Below are 21,410 nucleotides of genomic sequence, written 5' to 3'. Positions count from 1 at the left end.
TAGTTCTTTCAGGCAATGCCCTTTTCCTCCTTGGCAGTTCGTCCCGTGCCTGCTCTGGTCTGAACTCAGTTGAAGGCTCCGGGGGAGCCTCTGAAGACAGCAGTCCCTTCTCTGCAGGATCTCCGCTCTGCAAATGCCAGCCTGCCCCACTTCCTCGGACCCTGGCCAAGTCCCCTCAACCCAGGGAGACCCTGCCCTGCCCCCTGGTCACCCTCCTGGTGTGGCAGCCTGCGTTGTCTCTCCCGGCAGTGAGCAGAGCCATCCTAGGGTCCTCATCCCACACAGACCACTGACCTAGGTTGCCTGATGTCCTGTATCTTGAAAACTGCTGCTTAATTATTTTGTGTGGATTTTAAACATTCGTACGAGCTGTTCTACAGACATCTACCTTATCGTTTATCCCTGTTGTGCTGCACCCAGAGCGTGCAAGCATCAGATTCCCCCAACGACGGGCAATTAGGCTGCCACCTCCGCTGCACAAACAACTACACAGCAAAGAGCCTTGAGTGTGTCCCTTGTGGGTTAGCGTGAGAAGGTTCCAGAACACAAGCTCAGGTGAGCACTCCTGGGCGTGACTAGTTTGTGAAGCCCCAGAGTGCCTCTGCCAGGCTGACTCCTACCTGAGGCCCCGGCTCAGTTTTCAGCAGCCCTTGGTCTCCCTCCCCACTAAAGGCTACTCTTCTGATGGATATAAGGTGGCGTCTCATTACTGGTTTATTTCTCTTACTCGCTGTGAGTCTGAGAGCCCTTTCCCATACCTGTCAAGCCTTTGGGCTTCCCCTCTTTGAATTCACAACATCTGTCTGTTTATCATCTTGTTGTTGTCCAGTCGCTCAGTCGTGTCCAGCTCTTTGCAACCCCATGGACTACAGAGTCCCAGGCTTCTCTGTCCTTCACTATCTCCCAGAGTTTGCTCACACTCACATTCACTGAGTCAGGGATGTCATCCAACCATCTCGTCCTCTGTCACCTTTCTCCTCCTGCCCTCAATCGTTCTCAGCATCAGGGTGTTTTCGAATGAATCAGCTCTTTGCATCAGGTGGCCAAAGTACTGGAGCCTGGGCATCATCATCAGTCCTTCTAATGACTATTCAGGGTTGATTTCCTTTAGGATGGACTGGTTGGATCTCCTTGCAGTCCAAGGGACTCTCAAGAGTCTTCTCTGGCACCAGAGTTTGCAGGCATCATTTCCTTGGTGCCATTGGCACCCCACTCCAGTACTCTTGCCTGGAAAATCCCATGGACGGAGGAGCCTGGTAGGCTGCAGTCCATGGGGTCGCTAAGAGTCGGACACGACTGAGCGACTGCACTTTGACTTTTCACTTTCACGCATTGGAGAAGGAAATGGCAACCCACTCTAGTATTCTTGCCTAGAGAATTGAGAATTGCAGGGATGGGGCAGCCTGGTAGCCTGCCATCTATGGGGTCGCACAGAGTTGGACACAACTGAAGCGACTTAGCAGCAGCAGCCTTCTTCACGGTCCAACTCTCACATCCATGACTACTGGAAAAATCATAGCTCTGACTATAGGGACCTTTGTTGGCAAAGTGATGTCTCTTACTTTTTAATACGCTGTCTAGGTTTGTCATCTAGTCTCTTTGCCATTTATGGGAGGTGTTTCTATATTGTGGATATTAATTATTTGTTGGTGTTAGACAACGGTAAACATTTTCATCCTTCACTTGCCTGTTATCCTTTGTCAGACAGATAATAAATGCATGTGCCCCATGGGACTGTATTGTAGACTCAATAGATAAAAGATGCTGAGCACTTAGATCAATACCTGGCGCCTATGAAGCATGCAAAGGTGCCATTTACCTTCAGTCTTACTCAAGAATCCACCCAAAGGTGTACGAAGCACCATGTGGGGCTCTTGGTGCATCGGGACGCCCCATGAATACTGGGCCCGTGGGTGCCATTATGACGTGAAACTGGACACAGAAGCCACGGAGGGCTTGCCTGCCGTGACAAGTGGATGGACTGGGCACAGCGGGGACTCCACAGGCTGATGTCATCACTCGGGTGACAGACAGCGTCTCGGCCCTGGACGTTAAGTGCTGGGTTTCTGAGCAAATGTAGGCAGTTAGGCGGAACAGCTGGTGTTTAGAATTCCCTTCACAGTCGACACTTTCTACAGAAATACACTTGGCAGGACCCTGCCCTCCAGCTCTGCCCCCTCTTCAGTTCTCCTGCCAGAGACGTCTTCTCTGCCCAGCTCTACAGCCCGCAACTTCACTCTGTAAAGCTCCATGATGACAACTTACTATTAATAATACCCTGCTTTGGTTCTTATGCCCACTCTAGGGTTGAAACCCCCTTTTCTGGCCCACCTCTCATTTTTTCTGCCCATTAGCTCCCTCTGCCTTTCTCAGGCATATGAGGTCAGTGCCCTGGTGGCCAGGTGGTGCTGGTCTGATGCACACCTCCTCTCCATGTTTGTCTTACCGAGTGTCCCTCCTTTCATCCTGTGCATTCTCTCCCAATACCCAAATCCTGTTCAAACCTTCCCACGTCTATCAGAGGCAAAGTGGCAGCCTTTTCTGATTTTATCCTTTACAAACATAGCATAGATACTTGAATTCACCCAATATTCACTGAATCAATTTCATTAGAAATTGCTTTTTTGTTCAGCATAAGGTAGGGGTCAAATGTCAAGTTTTTTCCCCAAGCACAGCCAACTGTTTTAGTACATGTACTACAAGATACTGCTCAGCAGGACCAACACCCTCATAAATCAAGTTTTTGTATTTTATCCCATTGGTGAACTTGTCTATCCCCATATCTATGTCATAGGCTCAATTACTATAGTTTTAGAATACATTTGACATCTCCTGGAACAGTCTCCTCCTGTCTCCGGCTTCTCTTCCTTCTCCTAGAACGTTTTGGCTAACATCCAGCCTTTGTTCTTCTATACAGATTCTAGAATCAGCTTGCTAAATAGTCTTTAAAAAAGAAACAAAACCCTTTACGGATTTTAACGACAATTTCTTTCATAGGGCAACTTGGGGGACGATCGACATATTTCTGACATTAAGCCTTTCTATCCATGGATATGGTATATAGCTTCCCAACTTATTCCCGTCTTAATGTGCTTTAATAAAATTTTATTATTTTTCCTTAACACTCATAAAAGTTGTAGTTTCGTCTCATCCATTCTGTTGTTGCTCTTTTCAATGATGTTTTACAAAACTGTGTCCCCTGATTATTGACAATATTTATTTTTAATTGAAGGGTAATTGCAATATTGTGTTGGTATACCTATTTTCCCTCCTTGAGCCTCCCTCCCACCTCCCACCCCTCTAGGTGATCACATATTCCCAGGTGGAGTTCCTCAATTTGAGTCATACATCAAATTCCCACTGGCTGTCTATTTTGCATATGTTAGTCTCTCCATTCCTCCCACTTCCTCCTTCCCACCCACCATTTAGGATATTTAGACACACGTGTACATTAGTCTCTGTCTGGCCTCCCGAGATCCTCTCCACCTTTCTCTAACTCTCTTCGTGTCTTTGTCTACAGAATGGATCTCCTGGTTAGCTTGATGGCAGACACTGCACAGATCAGAGATGCGAGGGCAGAGGTCAGGGGTTCACATCCCCAGGCCCCTCCCACAGCCCTGTGGTTGGCAGTGACTTCACCGTCCGCTGAGGAAGCCTCTTTCCCTGACCTCTGCTCCCTCCCTCTCTTCCAGGCCAGGAGTGGTGGTAGCTCCATGAGACTAAAAGTCCCTCACGCTTTGCTTTTTCACTTCGCTCTGCCCTTTCTTGGTAAACAGGACATTTGCTGAAGTCTCTCCAGTGTTCTTCCTGAGAACACTGACTGTTTCTTGCTGGGACCCTGACTGATAATGATAATTGCCAGCAGAAGTGACCACACAAAACAGGCTCTAAATGGGATGCTGGCCTTGGTGCACGTCTGTTTGATGGGTGTGTGGATAAAATCCTTGCCCAGGGAAATCCAGTACCAGGAGCCTGTGTCATCCAGGGACATCCCAATTCCTAAAATTATCACCAGCGGTGGCATGGGACGCTGTGCGAGTGGGTATCTAGTCGCTTGGGCAAATGCGGGATTGCAAAGACCGTGCAGTGGGCTGGCTACTTCTGAAGGTTCGGGAAGCTACACACCAGGGAAAGGACGGTTCAAGCCTCGGGTGTGACAGTGCCCTCAAGGCAAGCCACCGGGAACCCCTGCAACTCGACAAGCTGGGATTCGTACTGGTTTGGAGACCAGTAAGACCACACACCCTGGGGACACACAGAGGGACCCCATGTAGGACTGGGGCTTTTGTAGGTGATTCGGGGTAAGGTGTAAGGACGCGGGGTCTCGCTGTGGATTGGGTGCCATCTGGAAGCTTCTTAATACTTCCCATCTGGAAGGAGAGGCGACTGGCGGGCGGCTGAGGCTGTGACGCGAGGGGGGAAGCGACGTTCCAGCTCGGGTGGGAGAGGGTGGCCACTGGCGGGGGCAGTCCACGCGAATGACTGGAGTGGCCAGCGGCTGTCTCCTGCTGCTGCCTGGAAACCGCCTGTGTCGACAGCAGAACACCAGGCCCGGGGAAGCCGCCTCGGATGGAAAAGCGCAAAGCTGCGTGGAGACTCCAGAGACTGCCCGTCCAGCAGCGTCGGGCAGACGGTGCCGAGGGGCCGGCGGGCAGCAGGGGCATCGCGCGGCCTCACTGCCGGAACACTCGGAAGGCTGCGGCCGAACCGGGTCACGCCGGCCACTCGCTGGGGGCAGCCGGGCCACGAGACCGCCGCATCCGCGGCGGCTCCTATCACAAACCGCACGGGCCAGCCGCGCCCAACTGCCAGCCGCGCCCCAGCGCGCATGCGCACACTGCCGGCTCGGGAGCCATTTCGCGGGGCCGCGGCGCAGGGGGTGCAACTGCGCAGGCGCCCAGCGGGAGCGCGCGCGCCTGCGCGAGAAGCCGGAAGCGGCGGGGCGCACTGCGCCTGCGTCGGGGCCGGGCGGGGGCGGGGCCGCCGTCAGCTGACTGAGGCGGCTGCGGCCTCGCGGGACCGCCGTCTGGTCGCGTCTCTGTCAGCTGTCGGTGGGCTAGGCGCGGGGCCGGCCGGACCATGGCGACCACCGTCAGCACGCAGCGCGGGCCGGTAGGCTCCGGCGGGGGCGAGCTCCGCGGCCTTCGGGCACAGGGAGGGCCCGACGCCGGGCTCCGTGCGAGCGGAAGGGAGTCCCCGGGAGGGAGAGGCCGCGCACTGTGCGGGTCCCGGGGAGGAGGAGGCCTCACGCTCGCTGGTCCCCGAGGCGGGGGGTGGTCGGCGCCCGGGGGTTCCCCGGGAGGAGGAGGGTCGGCGCCCGGGTGGGGGAAGGTCGGCACCCGCTGGGTCCCCGGGAGGAGGAGGTCGGCGCCCGTTGCGTCCCCAGGATGGGGGAGGGTCGGCGCCCGTTGGTTCCCCGGGAAGAGGAGGTCCCGTCCCCACCGGCGAGCCCCCGGGATGGGAGCGGGTCGGCACCCGCTGGGTCCCCGGGGCGGGGGAGCGTCGGCGCCCGTTGCGTCCTCGGGAGGAGGCGGCCCCGCCCCCACCGGCGGGCCCCCCAGGTGGGGGAGGGTCGGCCACCGCTGGGTCCCCGGAAGGAGGCGGCACCCTGTGCCTCGAGTGTTCCTCCGTAGAGGAGCACCGGACAGCGCTTGAATGAAGGAGGGTCCAGGCCCCGCTGTGTCCGTCGGTTTCTTCGGTAACGCATGAGGGGTCCTGAGCTGGGAGTCCTCTTCCGCCCCCGGCCCTGGAGCCCTGTCTCCTGCGCCGCTACTGTGTCCTGGTCCGAGAGCGAGGCTCGGGCTCCTGGGGAGTCGCCTCCAGCCCCCATTCAGACTGGGTTGGGGTGCCTGACCATGAGCAGTGACGTTTGTTTATTTAAATCACAGTCAGAGTCTTGAGTTGGGACAAGGTTGTGGTTGATGCTTTGATGTGGGTTCAGCAGGGAAGTCCCCGCAGCCCTGGGCTCTTCACCCTCCCGTCAGGGTGGACAGATCTTGTCTGTGTCTCTCCCAGCCGAGACGAATCTATCTACACGACATCTTTCTGAGTTTGAGGAAAGCAGGTCTTGTTGGAAGCCTTTTGGGCACAGGTGCTCTTTCTGAGCGTTTGAATGGACTTCGTGACAGACATGGGTGTGGAAAGGTCCCGGAGTCCATCGGGTGGATTCTGGCCCCTGACTCCACGTCTCCATCTTCACTGCACACGGGGGCTTGGAGCAGGCTGAGCGTCGGCGCTTCCTCCATTCTACGTGGCGGCTCCTCAGAGAAGCTCGGGGCGCAGATGATCCGCTCCCCTGGGGCAGGGCTGGTGTCCGTTCTGTCCCGGCTCAGACCTGCTGGGAGCTCAGGGCCTTCATCAGGCAGGATCCACAGGCAGACATACGCAGGCCTGCTGGGACCCAGGGGAGGGGAGCGCGTGGTGAAGGCGGGCCTCCTCTCGTCCAGAGGGATGTTGGCCCTGCGCTGACGTAGGGCTGTGACGGGGCCCAGGCGGCAGGGGGTGTCCGGATATGAGGCCTGTGCTGTTGAGGTCCCAGTGACCCAGACGACCTGCACGTTCTCTTGTCAGGGTCGTGGGCCCCACACGTGGACTGGCAGGTGTTTGAGGGGTGCTCCTCAGGAGCCGAGCTCATGCCGTGAGGTTCGGTCTGGGCCAGAGCAGCTGGGGGCTCCGGCCCTTGGGCGCGCTGGCCTCGGTGCAGGGGCTCTCGTGTCTTGTGCAGCATGGCTCACTGATGCCGCTGCCAGGCTCACAGAGGAGCCAGGCCTGGGCCTGGAGGTCTGACCTGGAATCGTGGTGAGCAGTGGCCTCCCTGGGCCAGGGCGTGGGGTGAGTAGGGTTGTGGAGGAAGCACGTCTGACCGAGACTTGAGGGAGGGGGAGCGTGGAAAGCAGAGCCTGAGAGGGCGGGGAGAGCCGCTGCTTCGAGGCTGGGGGGTCCTGGGCGGGGTGCCTGTGCTGGGGGCGGGGGGGGTCACTAGAGTGTGCTTCCTGTTTTTTCTGGAGCTTTTGCCTGGTACCTTCCCTCTGGTTCACGTGTCCCCGCCAGCCTACCCCCCGTGGGTGAACTGCACTTGTAGAGGCTTCCTTTGCTGTCGGCGTTGGGGGCCCTTCCTTGTGCGGTTACTAGAGTCTGGCGGAGACCTCCTCCCTTGCCAGGATATGTGGACTCGGCGTTGCCTGCCCCCCGCCTACTGTCCATACAGACTGTATTTAAGGACAAGTAGACCACACTCATCTATACCAACAGGCCCCCCAAAACCAAGCAATAAAACTCAAACACAACTCTCTGCCACCCCTGGTGAGTCACAGGTTCAGCAACAGTGATCACTTCGTGCAAGGCTGACGAGGACCCGGCCATCACAGGCCAAGTGGCGTCACCCGACAGCTCGCCCTCAGGCCTCACGAGGCAAATGACAGAAAGGGGCTGTACTGACCAGCCCGCATCTCCAAAAGCTGGACAAGTGGCCCTCATTGCTCCCGTCGGCCTAGAGTCTGTCCTGTGCGTGCCTGGCGCAGTGGGGCCCGCGGACGGCGCGGCGTGTGGCAGAGCTGCGAGACCAGCCGGGGCCTGCAGCAGGGGCTTCCTGTGCCGGGTCCCGGCCGGGTGGCACGCCCAAGGGCCAGCCCTCTGCTGGGGATCCCAGCCCGGCCCACACAGGACAGGCAGCGTTCAGCCTCAGCCCAGGGTCACTGACCAGGGGACCCGGGCCGACTCTGAAGCCTGATGTCTCCTCCTGTGCCTGGGGAAGGACGGATGGGCAGGGCCCCCGGGCACGAGAAGGCAGAAGTGGCCCGCCCACTTGGAGATTCTCTCTGTCCCCGAGTAGGGCGCCTGAGGGGCTGGGGACTGACTGAAACTCCAGAAGACGTGGAATTTGTGTCTTCGGAATAGTTTTCCCTGAGTGGCCACTGAGGGTTGCCCGCCCTGTGCTGTCTGCCCACTTTCAGTGGTGCTGGCATTTCCCTTCTGACTACCTTCTCCACCCTGTGCTTCTGTCTGGTCCACAGAGGGTGAAGAAGCACGACTGGGCACCCACGGGAGCGACTGTGTGGGGGTCGGAGGAGGTTTGTGGCACGTGTCGCTGCAGACCCTGTGCCATGCTGTGTGCCCGCAGACTCTAGGCCGACGGGAGCAATGAGGGCCACTGGTCCAGCTTTTGGAGATGCAGGCTGGTCAGCACAGCCCCTTTCTGTCATTTGCCTCGTGAGGCCTGAGGGCGAGCTGTCGGGTGACGCCACTTGGCCTGTGATGGCCGGGTCCTCATCAGCCTTGCACGAAGTGATCACTGTTGCTGAACCTGTGACTCACCAGGGGTGGCAGAGAGTTGTGTTTGAGTTTTATTGCTTGGTTTTGGGGGGCCTGTTGGTATAGATGAGTGTGGTCTACTTGTCCTTAATTACAGTCTGTATGGAAGGCAAGACGCAGGCTCAGGTCTTGCTCTGTCTTTGCAATATTCAAAGGAAGGAGCGGTTCATCTCTTCGGGCTGGTGCGTGGCTTTGTCTCTCTCTTGGTTGGAGTCTGGCCCGAGCTCCCTTCTTGCTCAAGTGGCTCGCTCTCGCCAGGTGAGTCCGTCCCTCTGGCCCAAGTCCGGGGCGAGGGGTGGCTTCTTCGCCCAGCTGGCCCATGTCCTGATTCCCCAGGCTCCGTGAGCTCTGCTCTGGATTCTCTGTGGCTGAGCTAGGAGCGCTTCCGGGCTGAAAAGGCCCCGTCTTCCTGTGAGTCAGACCTTGTTGCGTGTGGTGGCCCTGCTGGCCTGTGCAGGCCTTTCTTGTTTGGTTTGTTGCGATGAGGGACGCCAGCTTGCTTTCAGGGAGCGTCTGCCTGGTGGATTTCCGTTCTCGGACTCACTCTTCTGAGTGTGAGTGTCGGGTGGGTCTGCCGTCAGCAGCACGCACTCGACCATCAGGTCTTCACCCTTTGACGGGAATGTGTTAGTGTTACGTGCACGGTTACACACACGCTGTTTGTTCCCAGTACTTCCTTTTGTGCTTTTATTTGCCTGCTTTTCTTCTTTTTCTCTCCTGCCTTCTGTTGGAGTCATTGACCCAGGTACGTTCCATTTTCGTTCTCTGCTGGTTTGGAAACACGTCATCCTTCTCTCTTGTTGCAGTCCTCCTGGGGACATCACCGTGTGGCCCAGGGGGCTCTCAGGTCCGTCCCTGTAACGGCCCTCCTGGGCAGCAGGCGGCCTCGGTGACCTCTGCTTTCCTCCCAGAAGTGGTGTTATTTTGATGAGCTAGTGTTTGTTCAGATGGATTGTTGGTCCTGCTTTCTCTGATTCCTGAAAAGTCTGTGTGATATCTGGGACTCTGAGCTCACGGTCCCCTCCTCTCCGGATGTGAAGGTTGCCCGTGTGGCCTCTGCAGCAGACCCCCTCTGCTCAGGCGCCCGCGTCTCCGCGTCCTTCGCCCCGCCCCCGCCGATGCTGCTGCCCCGGCCAGCACGGGAGGGGCCGCTGCCTGTCACAGTGGAAAGGCCCCGGGGCAGAACCTGCCTGCATTCTGTGGGGCGCAGGAGTGAGCAGGTGGGGAGCGGGACTCAGGTGGTGACTTGTCTGGGGTTTGTTCTGGGGCCTCTGAAAATGGCTGCAGCTGTGGACACAGGTGTGATGTCCCTTCCTGCTGGGGGTCTTCATCTTCATGCGGATTTCCTTCATTCCCTGGGACCCTCGCTGAAGTTCCCGTTGCCTCAGGCGGCAGCCCCAGCCCCTTTGCAGCTCCCACCAGAAACTCGCGCACACCCACAGGTTCTCTTGTGGCTCTGCCTTCTGAGCAGACCCAGAGTCGGTTCCTTCTCAGCCTGGGCACCTCCACACCTGCCTCCCCTACCTAGCTGGTCCCCGCTGTCACCCCTGGGGCCAGGCCCCAGGCAGAGCCCGCTGTGCATGCAGCCCCTCGCCCACCCCCACCCCGGCCCCTCCTCGTCTCCGAGTCAGAGCCCGGCGCTCCTGGAGCCCGTACGCCTGCCATGCTCCTGCCCTCCCTGGCTTGCCCGGCTCTGGCCACCTCCCCGCCGTCCCTGGAGCAGCCCCCCGGGCTCCTGGCCAGGCCTGTGCCCCACTTCTCCCCAGACCCTGCTTGCCGCCCCTTCCTGCCTTCAGGTCCCTGCGGAGGCGGCGTCTTCTCCCAAGGCCGCCTCAGCCGGCCACGCCGTCTCCCCTCAGGCAGCAGTGGGACCTTGTGCGGTTGCCTGTCTTCTGCTGTGACCCGAGCCCCGCGGGCGCTGCGATTGCCCAGCGTCTGGCTGTGAAGACGCGCACGTGCGGTGAAGCTAAGGCCTTGCCGTGCCGCGCCCGTCCGCCCCGCCCTGCTGCCCCACAGCCTGCCGGTGGGGCCGGTATAGTGCAGTGTGGACGGGGCGCTCCCGGTCAGTTGACTGCAGTGTGGACAGGGTTGTTGCGTCTGAGTCAGTTGCGCCAGGCCCTGAGCAGCATGAGAGGCGCAGGCGCTCCTGGCCGGGCCCCCAGGGGCCGCTCACTGTCTGTCCGTGGCGTGGTCTGGTGCGCGTGTGGCTGGTGGTGCCCTCTCTGCTCTTGCCCTCTGGCATCCTTGTGCCCACTTAACGCCTCCTCTTGGCCCCCGTCCGGGGCTCACGTGGACTGTCCGCAGGGCTGGGACAGCCAGACGCTTGGGCTTCAGTGGCCTGTCCGAGTCTGGGCCATTTAGGAAGTTGGGGCAGCCTGCAGGATAGGAACGGGAGGAGAGCTGGTCTCCGGGAAGGACGGGGCTGTTTGCAGTGACACCTGGCAGAGGACAGGGCTGGGGGCTCCATGGAGTCCTTCAGGAGCCGACCCCTCCTAGGCTGGCTTTGGAGGCGCTGGTGGTACCCGCCTTCCCTCTGGTGGCTTCCAGATTTTTCCTTCTCGTTCCTTGAGGCAGGAGGAGGATGGGGTGGGCAGGGAGGGTGACGGCGCAGAGACCCACCCCATGGCTGCAGTGGCCCGCGTGGTGATGGTGGGAGTTGCGGGCCTCAGCGGGCACGTCCTGTGACCTCCCGGGGGTGGGGTGTGTGTGGCTTGCTCCTCCCAACAGGCCACTGAGGCTGCTGTCCGGCTGGTGGGGCTGTTGTCAACCACCCCCGGGCAGGGAGCCCCCAGGGCCTGCTCTGGCCCACTGCTGACTCAGGCCTCCGCCCCCCGCGGCGCCTGCAGGCGGGCAGCTGCCTGGACCGGGAGTCTCTGGGTTCTGTGCTGCTGCACCAGCTCTTGGCTGTGACGACCCCCCGCCCTCCACCCAGGCCTGAGCCTGGCCCACTGTCCAGTGGCTCCCATGTGACCTGTGCTGACCCAGAGCCAGCGTGAGGATGCTGAAGTGGGGGCACAGCCCCGGGAGTCAACTCACGGCAGGGGACACGGACTGTGCAGGAGCGGAGCGGCCGTTCCTGACCGTCCCCGCAGGGTCCTCAGGGCTGGCAGGCGGCCGCTCCGAAGGACAGCGGGCGGGGGTGGGTTGTGCTTGACCCCGGGGCGTGGTCACCAAGAGTCAGGGTTAAAGCGCCAGGCAGGCCGGGGCGGGGCTGTGGGCACGTGGCAGCAAGCAGCCCGAGGGCTCTGGGCGGGTGCATTGTGGGCACACGGGCTCTGGTCTTGGCACTGGGGACTGGTGTGTCCTGGGTGCCTCAGTCCTTCCTGAGGGGTGCGGCCACAGGGTGTCATGAGCGGCCTGCCTCCCGAGGCCCGTGCTGGGGCCCGCTCTGCTGTGCCACCACCCAGGAGACGCGCCCCACAGCGCCTTGGGGAGCGAAGGAAGGTGCTGAGCCTTTCCTGGCAACGCGGGCTCCAGGGTGCCTGGGCCCGCCCTGCGCTGGGCCTCGAGGCAGCGGAGCTGGGGGACGTGGAGTGGATCCCGGTGTCCCCAGGGAACAGGCCACGGGGGACGGTGGCGAGGGTGCCCGTCGGAAAGGCCTCTCTGCCCCTCCATGGTTCCCGTCTGTCCCGGCGTTGGCATCAGACTCGCGGGGGCCCTCTCCATTGTACCGGTGCTGGTTCTGGGGCGAGAGCCAGCACGCTGCGCGAGCAGCAGCAGGGCAGCAGGCTGAGGGTGCGGGGGTGGGGGCAGTCCAGAGCTGGCAGGAGCGCTCTCCCAGGGGCGCCGTGAGCGGGGCAGGCGGCTGCCGTCTAGATGCCCACCGCAAGCCGTCTGGTCAGCCCTGTGGGAGCCTTGGCGTCTGGCAGCGTCTGGTGGTCCCTGGCGGTCACTGTCCATAAACGTGATTGCCAGAGCTCACCGTGACATGCAGGGTCTTCTCTCCCGTGTTCCCTGAAGCCGCCGTGTCCTTCAGGGCCCTGCACAGGGGTCTGTGGGCCCTGCGCTCTGGGCACCAAGGGGGGCTGTGGCCTTGGTTCCCCCCAGTAGCCAGGCCTCTGTCGTGGGTCCTGGGCCCTGGCTGCACTGTGCCCCCCGGTCCTGCACCGCCCCCACCCGGCAGAGCGCAGAGGCGGGTGGTCCAGGTCCCCAAGCACACAGGGCCGCCTGCCCTGGGGGCCATCTCTTCATACTCACCGCCCCTGCGGAGCCCAGCTGGCCCGAGCTGGGTCTCCTTGGAGTCGTCACCGTCTTGCCGTCAGACCACACGCGCTCCACTAGCGGGCGTGTGCCCAGGAGCCGGCGCTCTCCCGTCACTTTCCCTGTCCAGGGCCAGGTCCCGGGGCTTCTGCTGGTCAGTCTGTTGGTTTCTTGGTCTCCAGGGTGCTTCTGTGTGTGAGCTGTTCTCCTGAGGCATCCGCACAGAGGCTGTTCCGAGTCTGTGGGCATCCGGGCCTCAGGCTTCACCCAGTGAGCAGCTCGTGGTGGAGAGGCCGTGTTTGCCATGGTCCTGGTCTGCGGCGGGGACCGCCAGCATGTGGACAAGTGCATCTGAGGCCTGAGTGGCTTGCAACCCCGGCAAGGGTGCGAGACCTGCTTTCAGGCAGGGACGTGCTCGGGTCTCCACGGAGCCCCTTGTGCTGGGCGCCCTGCCCCCGGGAGCACAGGCCCTGCAGGCTGGAGCCCCAGACCCGCGTGGTGCAGGCAGGGGGCCGGCCTGGGGCGGGTGTCCCCGCACTGACGCTGCGGTCCTGCAGGTATACATCGGGGAGCTGCCCCAGGACTTCCTGCGCATAACGCCCACGCAGCAACAGCAGCAGATCCAGCTGGACGCACAGGCCGCGCAGCAGCTGCAGTACGGAGGGGCGCTGGGCACCGTGGGCCGCCTCAGCGTCACCGTGGTGCAGGTGGGTGCAGCCCCCAGAGCCCACAGGGCTGAGCGCAGGCGCTGGGGCTGGGGCAGCGGTGGGCGGCCCCGGGCTACTGTGGAGAGCATACCTCGCACTGGAGTCCCCACCCCTGGGGTCGGGGCAAGGGTGGGGTTTGGGGGGCAGCGAGCAGCGTGGAGCAAGTAAGTGGGAAGCAGGTAGTTCGTCTTGAGCTGGGTCCAGGGCTCCCTTGGGCTCTGTGTCAGGAAGATCGTGGGCAAGGCTGGAAGGCCCCGCATTTGGCCTCCTGGGGGTATCCATCCCAGTTCGAGAGCCCTCAGGTGGGGGTGGGAGGAGGGTGTGTGACCCCACGGCCTGTTGCCGGCACCGGGGGTGGTGGGCAGTGACCAGAATGGGGAGACTGCAGGAGGAGCAGGCGGGGAGGAGAGCCACGCTTCAATGTTGGGAGACATTCAGTCAAGGGTGCTTAAAAGGAGGTGCCTGAGGCTGAGAGACGAGGACTTGAGGGGGAGGTCCCGCGGCGACATGAGGCGCGTGTCCAGAGGTGGGCCAGCCGGTCCTCCGTGGAGGGGCGGCTCTGGGGCACGATCGTGGGCAGGTGCGCCAGAGCTCGGGGTGTTGGCCCGAGAGGGGTGCAAGGAGGCTCCCAATGGGCAGGGCTTCCTCCAAGCCTTCAGAGGGAAGAGATGGTGTCACACGGGCAGCAGGCTCTAGGGGTTTTTTAAAAAAATCAGCCTGTTGAATATGATTTCCGTGTCAGGATGCACTGGTTTGAATTTGTTTCTGTGACCTCTTGACACATGTGTCCACCCCTGTGATAAGAGCATTTCTCCAGCACCGTGGAAAGTTCCCTTCCCTCTGCCTGTCGTGGGCTTGCCCTCAGGCCCCAGGACGCTTCCTGGAGTCTGTCCATTGCTCGGCAGGAAGCAGGGTGCCAGCCCTGGTCACCGTGAGGCTTGGGCTCCAGGGGATCAGGCCCCTCAGAGCGGATTCCCAGCCCCCCCGGGCACTGGGCAGGATCAGTCACCGCTAAGAGTCCTGCCCGGTCAGAGAGCCAGCACGGTCGCTGTCTGAGAACGCAGAGAAGGCCTTGGCCAGGCCTCGCCTCTCAGGAGGGTCCCGACCCCTGCTTCTCTGGGGCTCAGACTGTGTCCCAGGATGGCCTGCCCTTTCCACCCTCCTCCCCGGGAGTGGTGGTGGGGCCCAGCCCTGCTCAGCAGCGGGTGTGTCCTGAGACGCTGGGCCCAGCCCAGATTGCCTCCTTGTTCCTGGGCCCCAGAGCACGGTTGTCCTCAGAACGGGCTCTGGGACCCCATGGACAGCAGAGTCTGAGGCCGCTCAAGGCCATTACCTAAAACAGTGCAGGTTTGCACGTGACCTGCACAGATCCCATGTACTCAGAGCCATCCCTGGGTTACTTGTGACACCTAACACGCCGAACATGCCACAGGAGCACAGTTGTCATACGGAACAAGGCTGTAAACGCAGTTGCTGGTGTGGCAGATTGAGGTTTTGCTTTTGGAAGTTTCTGGAATGTTGTTTCCTGGTACAGTGCCTTTCACTTTGGACCTGTGGTTGTGGAGGGCCCACAGCACAGTGGTGGCCGTGTCCAGTGGGTCAGCACCCAGAGCACCCCGGAAGCTGTGGGTGGTGGGGAGGCCCCCCAGGCGGACAGCTGCCGCCCCGCCTCATGCGGCGGCTTTGTTTCAGGCCAAGCTGGCCAAGAACTACGGCATGACCCGCATGGACCCCTACTGCCGCCTGCGCCTGGGCTACGCCGTGTACGAGACGCCCACGGCCCACAACGGCGCCAAGAACCCGCGCTGGAACAAGGTCATCCAGTGCACTGTGCCCCCGGGCGTGGACTCCTTCTACCTGGAGATCTTCGACGAGGTGGGCACCACGCGGGCCACTGCGGTTCAGGCTCCTGGCTGCTCCAGAACGTCGGGCATGTGTGCATGCGGGGTGCTGTGGTGTGACAGGCGCTCTGTGCCCCCAGAGTCTCTGGAACCTACACTCAGACACGTCACCACCGTGTTCAGAGTGTGGGCATCGCCTGACCAGGCAGGCCAGGCACTGCTGTCCGCACATGGCTCAGGGCTGACGTGCTCAGGCCCTTGGCAGGGGTGGGCACTGGCCTCTTTGTGGGTGAATGGCAGGAGCCTCCTGAGTGTCCCCGGGGTGTCGGGCGCCCCGGGCCCTTCTCAGCCTGGCCCTCCACGTGCCCCAGCCCTCCTAAAGCCGGCTCAGGGTGGGGTGGACGGCAGGGCTGGGAGAGGCTGCGGCCCTCGGGGCTCGGCCCCCTCCCTTGTGTTTCCTCCCGCCCCGCAGCCTCACCTCTGGGGCCTGGGGTGGAGGGGGAGGGGAAGGCGTGGTTCAGGGGAGCGCGTGTCTGCGGGGGTTTGGCCCCGCGGGTTGGTGCAGGCGATGGTGGTGGCTCCCTGGAGCCCCCTCCCTCCGTGTGGACCCACAGGAGGGGAGCGAGGCGGGTGCTCCGTGCTGGGCACACCCTGCGGGGGGAGGGCCCTGGGAGCTCTGGGGTCACGTGCCTTCTTCCGTCTCCCCCAGCGGGCCTTCTCCATGGACGACCGCATCGCCTGGACGCACGTAACGATCCCTGAGGCGCTGAAGCAGGGCAAGGTCGTGGACGAGTGGTACAGCCTGAGCGGGCGGCAGGGCGACGACAAGGAGGGCATGATCAACCTGGTGCTGTCCTACACGGTGAGGCCGCCGCCCCGCCCTGGTGCCCCCAGCGCGGGGTCAGGCAGGGGGCCCGGGCCGACTGACCCCCAGCCTCGGGGCCGCCGCGCTGGTACCTGCTCACCCCTTCCTGGCACTGGACCAGGTTACTGCGGGTTCCCATGTCAGCACGTTGACTCCTGGGTACATCCTGCCTGTTGAGCAGGTGCTTCCACATGGCTGGGACGCTGCTACTGTACTTAACTAACTGCAGCCAGAGAGAGGCCGTCCCGAGGCGTCAGGAGTCTGAACCTGAAGTTCACACTTCGGTTTACGTTCTTGAGCAGCGTCCTCTGTTGATGTTCGGCTCAGGGGTCATCTCTTCTCAGTCGGGGTTCCGCAGGTCTGACGACAGACGCTCCACCCAAGTCGTCGTCCTCTGCCCGCAGAGGAGCCTGTGGGGAGTCGGTGTGAACGGGAGTCTGACGGTGCGGACAGGGCACGTCCCTGCCTCGACCCGTGGGGCTCCAGGCCCGGTGCTGTCCCCTTGCAGGGTGCTCCTGTTGAGGCTGGGTGTGCGTGTTCTGCCGTGACCCTGGGCCATCTTTGGTGTGTTTCAGTCGCTGCCGGCTGCCATGATGATGCCGCCTCAGCCCGTGGTCCTGATGCCCACCGTGTACCAGCAGGGTGTGGGCTACGTGCCCATCACAGGTGCGTCTGCCCTCCCCGCAGCACGTCTGCTGGGATGGCATCAGAGCAGGAGGGAGGTGCATGGGGTGTCAGACTAGAGGCTGGGCCTGCTCTGCAAGTGGTGCCTGGAGAGCCTCCCTAACCTGTGGTCTGCTGCTGTGTGTGGGCTTCTGCACGTGTAGGGAATAGTTTTTTTTTCTCTGTCGGTGCAAAGGTGAGTTGAAACGTATGGAGACGGGGAAGCGTGATTTCTGAGTGTTCTGAGTCGCCATAGCGCGAGGCACGTCCTGTCGGGTGGGTGGACGGGCTGCGTGCCTGAGCCCTCCTGCGTGCGTTCCCCGTACGCAGCCGTTGACCTCACAGCGTTTACCTTTATGACCCGGTGGTTTGCGTCTTGCAGCAGAGTCAGGTTGGGTTTGGCTTTTCTCTTGGATTTCTGTGCCTTCACGTCAGCCTGTGGTCAGTTCCCACCCTGGCTCTGGTTGGAAGTGACTCAGCTCCCCTGCCTGTGAACGTCTGTAGGACGGGGTGGGGTGCAAGCGTGGGAGGCTCAGCGCCCGGGAGATGGGCAAGGACGCGCGGATGCCGTGCACACGGTGGCGGCCACGTCCTGAGAAACCTCTGAGCTCTTGAGCAGAGCGCACGGGAGAGTGAGGGCTGGAGTTACAGCCCTGGACCCGGGCAGGGGCCTCAGGAGAGGCGGGGTGTCTGCTAAAGGGTGAGTGTCCCAGAGCCGGAAATGCAGGCAGTAGCGGGGTGGGGGCTGCAGACGGCGGGAGCTGGCCGGTGAAGCCGTCAACACCCCTATCTCAGGTCCCCTTCCTGCTCCCCGCTGGTTCAGGGTGGTGAGCGGGCGCCTGCCCAGCTCCGGAACACCTGGGCCCTTGGCCTCATGAGGCTCAAGGGCCCGTGTGGGACCCGGCAACCTCTCGCCTCTCAGGATGGTCAGGACTAAGGGGCGGCGGGCGCAGGCAGCTGGGTGCTCAGCGGGGCTGGGCCAGGAGGGGGCTGGGGGCTGGGGGCTGGGGGGTGGCGGGAGGAAGGGGCCGGCCCCGCTCCTGCCTCGGGTGCATGTCCGGCCCCGCAGGCAGCTGTGTCCATCACATGCTCGGTCCCACCCCTGCGGCCGGCACCCCTTCGCCTCAGCGCTTGTCGGCTCTTCTGCTGGTTTTGGTTTGGATGGTTTTGAGCTGCCTTTAAGCTGAGCTCAGACAGGAAAGGAAACCATGTGAGCTGTCGGGCCGGGTTGGGTGACTGTGCTTTTGAGTTTCTAAAGACAAATGATTTTAAATCCTTTTCTGCTCTTCAGAGTGGTGTTTGACCAGGTTCTGTCTCTGTTAGCCATAGGGTCTCAGTAGCACCGTCTTTCCTTGTGCTGGTCTGTTTTCCTCACGAGATGGTCGGAGCTTTGACTTGGGGTCTGGTGGCTCCAGGTCTGAATCTTCGGCAGCTGAGATGCCTTGAGGTTCTCAGTGTCCACAAGGGAGTGAGGGGGTGAGGCTGGCGTGGCGAGCTGACACCGGAGCCCCACGTGTTGCCCATGTGGAGTGGGGGGTCTGCTGTCCCCAGGACGCTGGCCCTGGTGGGGTCTCCTTCCTTGTCAGGGTCTGACTGGGACTGGGTGCCCAACTGGGAAGGCCTGTCCTGGAGCGCTGGCAGAGAGGGGGGGCGGGGGAGTCTCAGTGCTTGGGGTGGGGAGGGTGGCAGGTGGGGGTGGCCATGGTGGGAGGGGTTGACCCCTGTGGTGTAAATGGCCGAGGTCTGCTCACCCCCGTTTCTCCTGAGTGTCTGGCCTATCTGAGAGGTCATGTCGGGGGCCGAGATCTCTGGGGTTACGTTGGGGTGGGGAGACCTCTGGGGTCATGTTGAGAGGGGAGACCCCTGGGGTCATGTTGGAGTGGGGAGATCTCTGGGGTCATGTCGTGGTGGGGAGACCCCTGGGGTCATGTTGGGGTGGGGAGACCCCTGGGGTCGTGTTGGGTGGGGGAGACCCCTGGGGTCATGTCATGGGTTGGGGGAGATCTCTGGGGTCGTGTTGGGGGGGAGACCTCAGGTGAGACCTGGCCCCACGGTGGAAGTGCTGCCCGCTGAGCCCGCCTCTGCTTGCAGGAATGCCCACTGTGTGCAGCCCCGGCGTGGTGCCCGTGGCGCTGCCCCCAGCTGTGAGCGCCCAGCCCCGCTGCAGCGAGGAGGACCTGAAGGCCATCCAGGACATGTTCCCCAACATGGACCGAGAGGTGATCCGCTCCGTGCTGGAGGCCCAGCGGGGCAGCAGGGACGCGGCCATCAACTCCCTGCTCCAGATGGGCGAGGAGTCCTAGACACGCCCGCCGTCTCGCCGCCTGCCCGCCCGCCCAGCTCCCCCGAGCACTGTCCCCAGCAGATCCCCGTGAACGCGCCCCACGCAGCCCCTTCCTCGGACGTCCGTGTCGCCACCCTCGCCCTCGTCTGGGATGCATGTGGTTTTGGTTCTTGCAGCCGTTCTCCACGTGGTCGGGGTGGGTGGGGTGGCTCTCTTCCCGCTTCCTGTCGGAGGGTAGAGGTGGCAGGTCCCGTGCACACGCCCACTTTCTGCCGGCCGTCCTCCCAGGAGGCTCTCCTGGGAGCAGCTCCCCCGCAGGGCTTCGGTTCTGGGCCCCTTCTGGGTGGACAGGTGGTCTCTGGTGATGCCACCTGACTGGGTAGACACACTAACGTGAGGCACAGAGGATCCACCGACAGCTGCTGTGGGTCTTGTTAGGACTTCAGGACAAGAAACTCCTCTCCTCCCCGTGGTGGTCTTCGTGGGCCTCTCGCTGGGGCCGGGCAGACCTCGTCTTGGGGCCCAGCCTGTGCGCGGAGTCCTGGGCCCAGCCTGGCATCTGCAGCCACGTCCTGAGCCTGCGGCCCCGTAGTCTTTACTGCTGCCTCGCCCTCCATGCCATGTTGTCCCAAGGGGTCGCCGCCCCCAGACGCGCTCTGACCATAGAGCTCAGTGAGGCGGGTGTTGGGGGCAGGCCCAGTCCTTGGCCTTGTCTGTCAGAGGGTCTCTAGGACTCTCAGCTCACCGCCGACCTCGTGTAGGAAGCTGGGCCCCAGGCTGGGTCAGCGTGGTGACCGCCGGCACTGGGAGGTCTTCTCAAGAGGCAAGAGGCGCCCCGCGGCGTGGGTGGCACCCTGCTGCCTCTGGCTGTGGACACTGAGGATGGGGCCAGGCTGGGTGGTGCCCCGTGGAAATGAGAACACAGTGCGCTCTGACGTGGTTGCTGCTGTTGGCAGTCAGCCGTGGTCGCCGCTGTCTGGAGGCCTTGCCCAGCCTCTGGACATGGAGACAGATCCCACCCGGTGACGTCGGGCGGTCACCTGAGGCGGCGAGGACTCAGAGCCCAGTCCTGTCCTCCACGTAGGCTTAATGGGATGCCGGCCAGCGGTCAAGCTGACCAGACTCCTCCCGTGGTGACCCGGGGGCGGGGAGGCCTGTGAGGGGGGTTCAGACCACCGGTGCCTTTGCCGCAGGCTCTCTGTAGATGCGTGAGACCGACTGGGCAGCTGCAGCCTGGCTGCAGCATTGTGACCACAGTCGGCGCAGCTCTGACAGGCCGACCCAGCCTGTGCACCCCGCCCAGTGGTCCCCGGCCCAGGCGGCCCCACGCCGCCTCCCCACCGCCGCATCCCCCTGCCTGGGCCTCCGAAGACAGGAGTCTTGGCTTCAGGGCAGCTGCAGGCCTGCCAGCTTGGGGTCCTTTGTTATGGACGCCTGCTGCTTCACTGGGTCAGAGGAGGGTGCATCTGTGGGGCCTCAAGACGTCCGATGGCCCTGCTGTCCCCGCGCTCTGCTCACGTCCATGCGCGTGTCCCGGATGCCCCTCGGGGGTCCTCAGCGCGGCGCCCGCGGCTGCCAGGCCCAGGACAGGGCGCCTTGCAGGTCGTCGTTGCTTGGTGTCGGAGAGGAGAGGCGTGTACAGCGGGCTCCCCACCCCACTCCCGTTTCAGGAGCCCTGCCGGTGTTTGCAGAAATGGTCCTTGGAGCTTTGAGTTTCAGATCATTCTGTTGGGGTCCAGGGTCCAGGTTCCTCTTCGATTGTAAGATATGTTTGTACCTTTCAGCCTTCTAACTTAATAAACGGTCTATGGAAAAACAGAGAATCCAGTCCTTCAGAGAGAGTTTACTGTTTTTGTTCCACTTTAATCTGGCTTGTAATAAGCCAGTTGATGAAACGGCTTACCAGCAGACTAGTGAGTAAAGGCACAGGGCAGAGGTTGGACTCTGCCCAGGAGCCTGGAGTGTGAGCGTGGAGCTCAGAGTGTGTGCACGGAGCTCAGAGTGTATCCATTGAGCCTGCCGTGTGAGCACGGAGCCTGCATGGAGCCTGGCGTGTGAGCGCGGAGCCTGCATGGAGCCTGGTGTGTGAGCATGGAGCCTGGCGTGCGAGCACAGAGCCTGCATGGAGCCTTCATGGAGCCTGGTGTGTGAGCACGGAGCCTGCATGGAGCGTGGCGTGCGAGCGCGGAACCTGCATGGAGCCTGGCGTGTGAGCACAGAGCCTGGCGTGCAAGCACAGAGCCTGCACGGAGCCTGGCATGTGATGTGAGCACAGAGCGTGCATGGAGCCTGGCGTGCGAGCACGGAGCCTGCATGGAGCCTGGCGTGTGAGCACAGAGCGTGCATGGAGCCTGGCATGTGAGCACGGAGCCTGTATGGACCCTGGCGTGAGCACGGAGCCTGTATGGAGCCTGGCGTGTGAGCACAGAGTGTGCATGGAGCCTGGCATGTGAGCACGGAGCCTGCATGGAGCCTGGTATGTGAGCATGGAGCCTGGCGTGTGAGCGCGGAGCCTGCATGGAGCCTGGCGTGTGAGCGTG

General features: G+C 62.1%; 1 protein-coding gene across 2 annotated transcripts; it reads left to right on the top strand.

The window, feature by feature from the left end:
- Positions 1 to 4,971: 4,971 nt before the first annotated feature.
- On the top strand, positions 4,972 to 20,697 carry TOLLIP (toll interacting protein). 2 transcript variants are annotated; one of them, XM_027531418.1, is made up of 6 exons: positions 4,972 to 5,112; positions 13,068 to 13,217; positions 14,910 to 15,092; positions 15,768 to 15,920; positions 16,432 to 16,589; positions 18,678 to 20,697. In XM_027531418.1, the coding sequence occupies exons 1-6, from the start codon at positions 5,080 to 5,082 to the stop codon at positions 19,243 to 19,245; spliced, it is 1,245 nt and encodes a 414-aa protein (XP_027387219.1). In that variant the 5' UTR covers positions 4,972 to 5,079; the 3' UTR covers positions 19,246 to 20,697. The 2 variants fall into 2 exon arrangements, with proteins under 2 accessions (XP_027387219.1, XP_027387220.1); XM_027531419.1 differs by having other exon boundaries at positions 4,974 to 5,112; positions 16,499 to 16,589; positions 18,678 to 20,686.
- Positions 20,698 to 21,410: the final 713 nt, after the last annotated feature.

Source organism: Bos indicus x Bos taurus, chromosome 29 (genome assembly GCF_003369695.1).
Source record: "Bos indicus x Bos taurus breed Angus x Brahman F1 hybrid chromosome 29, Bos_hybrid_MaternalHap_v2.0, whole genome shotgun sequence".
NCBI lineage: Eukaryota > Metazoa > Chordata > Mammalia > Artiodactyla > Bovidae > Bos > Bos indicus x Bos taurus.
Note: the sequence above shows the minus strand (reverse complement) of the source record. Positions and strands in the feature narration are given on the sequence as shown.

Bases quoted from the DNA above. Each gene is read 5' to 3' on its own strand.
- TOLLIP (XM_027531418.1), top strand. From the start codon at position 5,080: ATGGCGACCACCGTCAGCACGCAGCGCGGGCCG. The intron at 13,218-14,909 runs GTGGGTGCAGCC...GCTTTGTTTCAG, and splicing joins TCAGCGTCACCGTGGTGCAG to GCCAAGCTGGCCAAGAACTA. The intron at 15,093-15,767 runs GTGGGCACCACG...CGTCTCCCCCAG, and splicing joins ACCTGGAGATCTTCGACGAG to CGGGCCTTCTCCATGGACGA.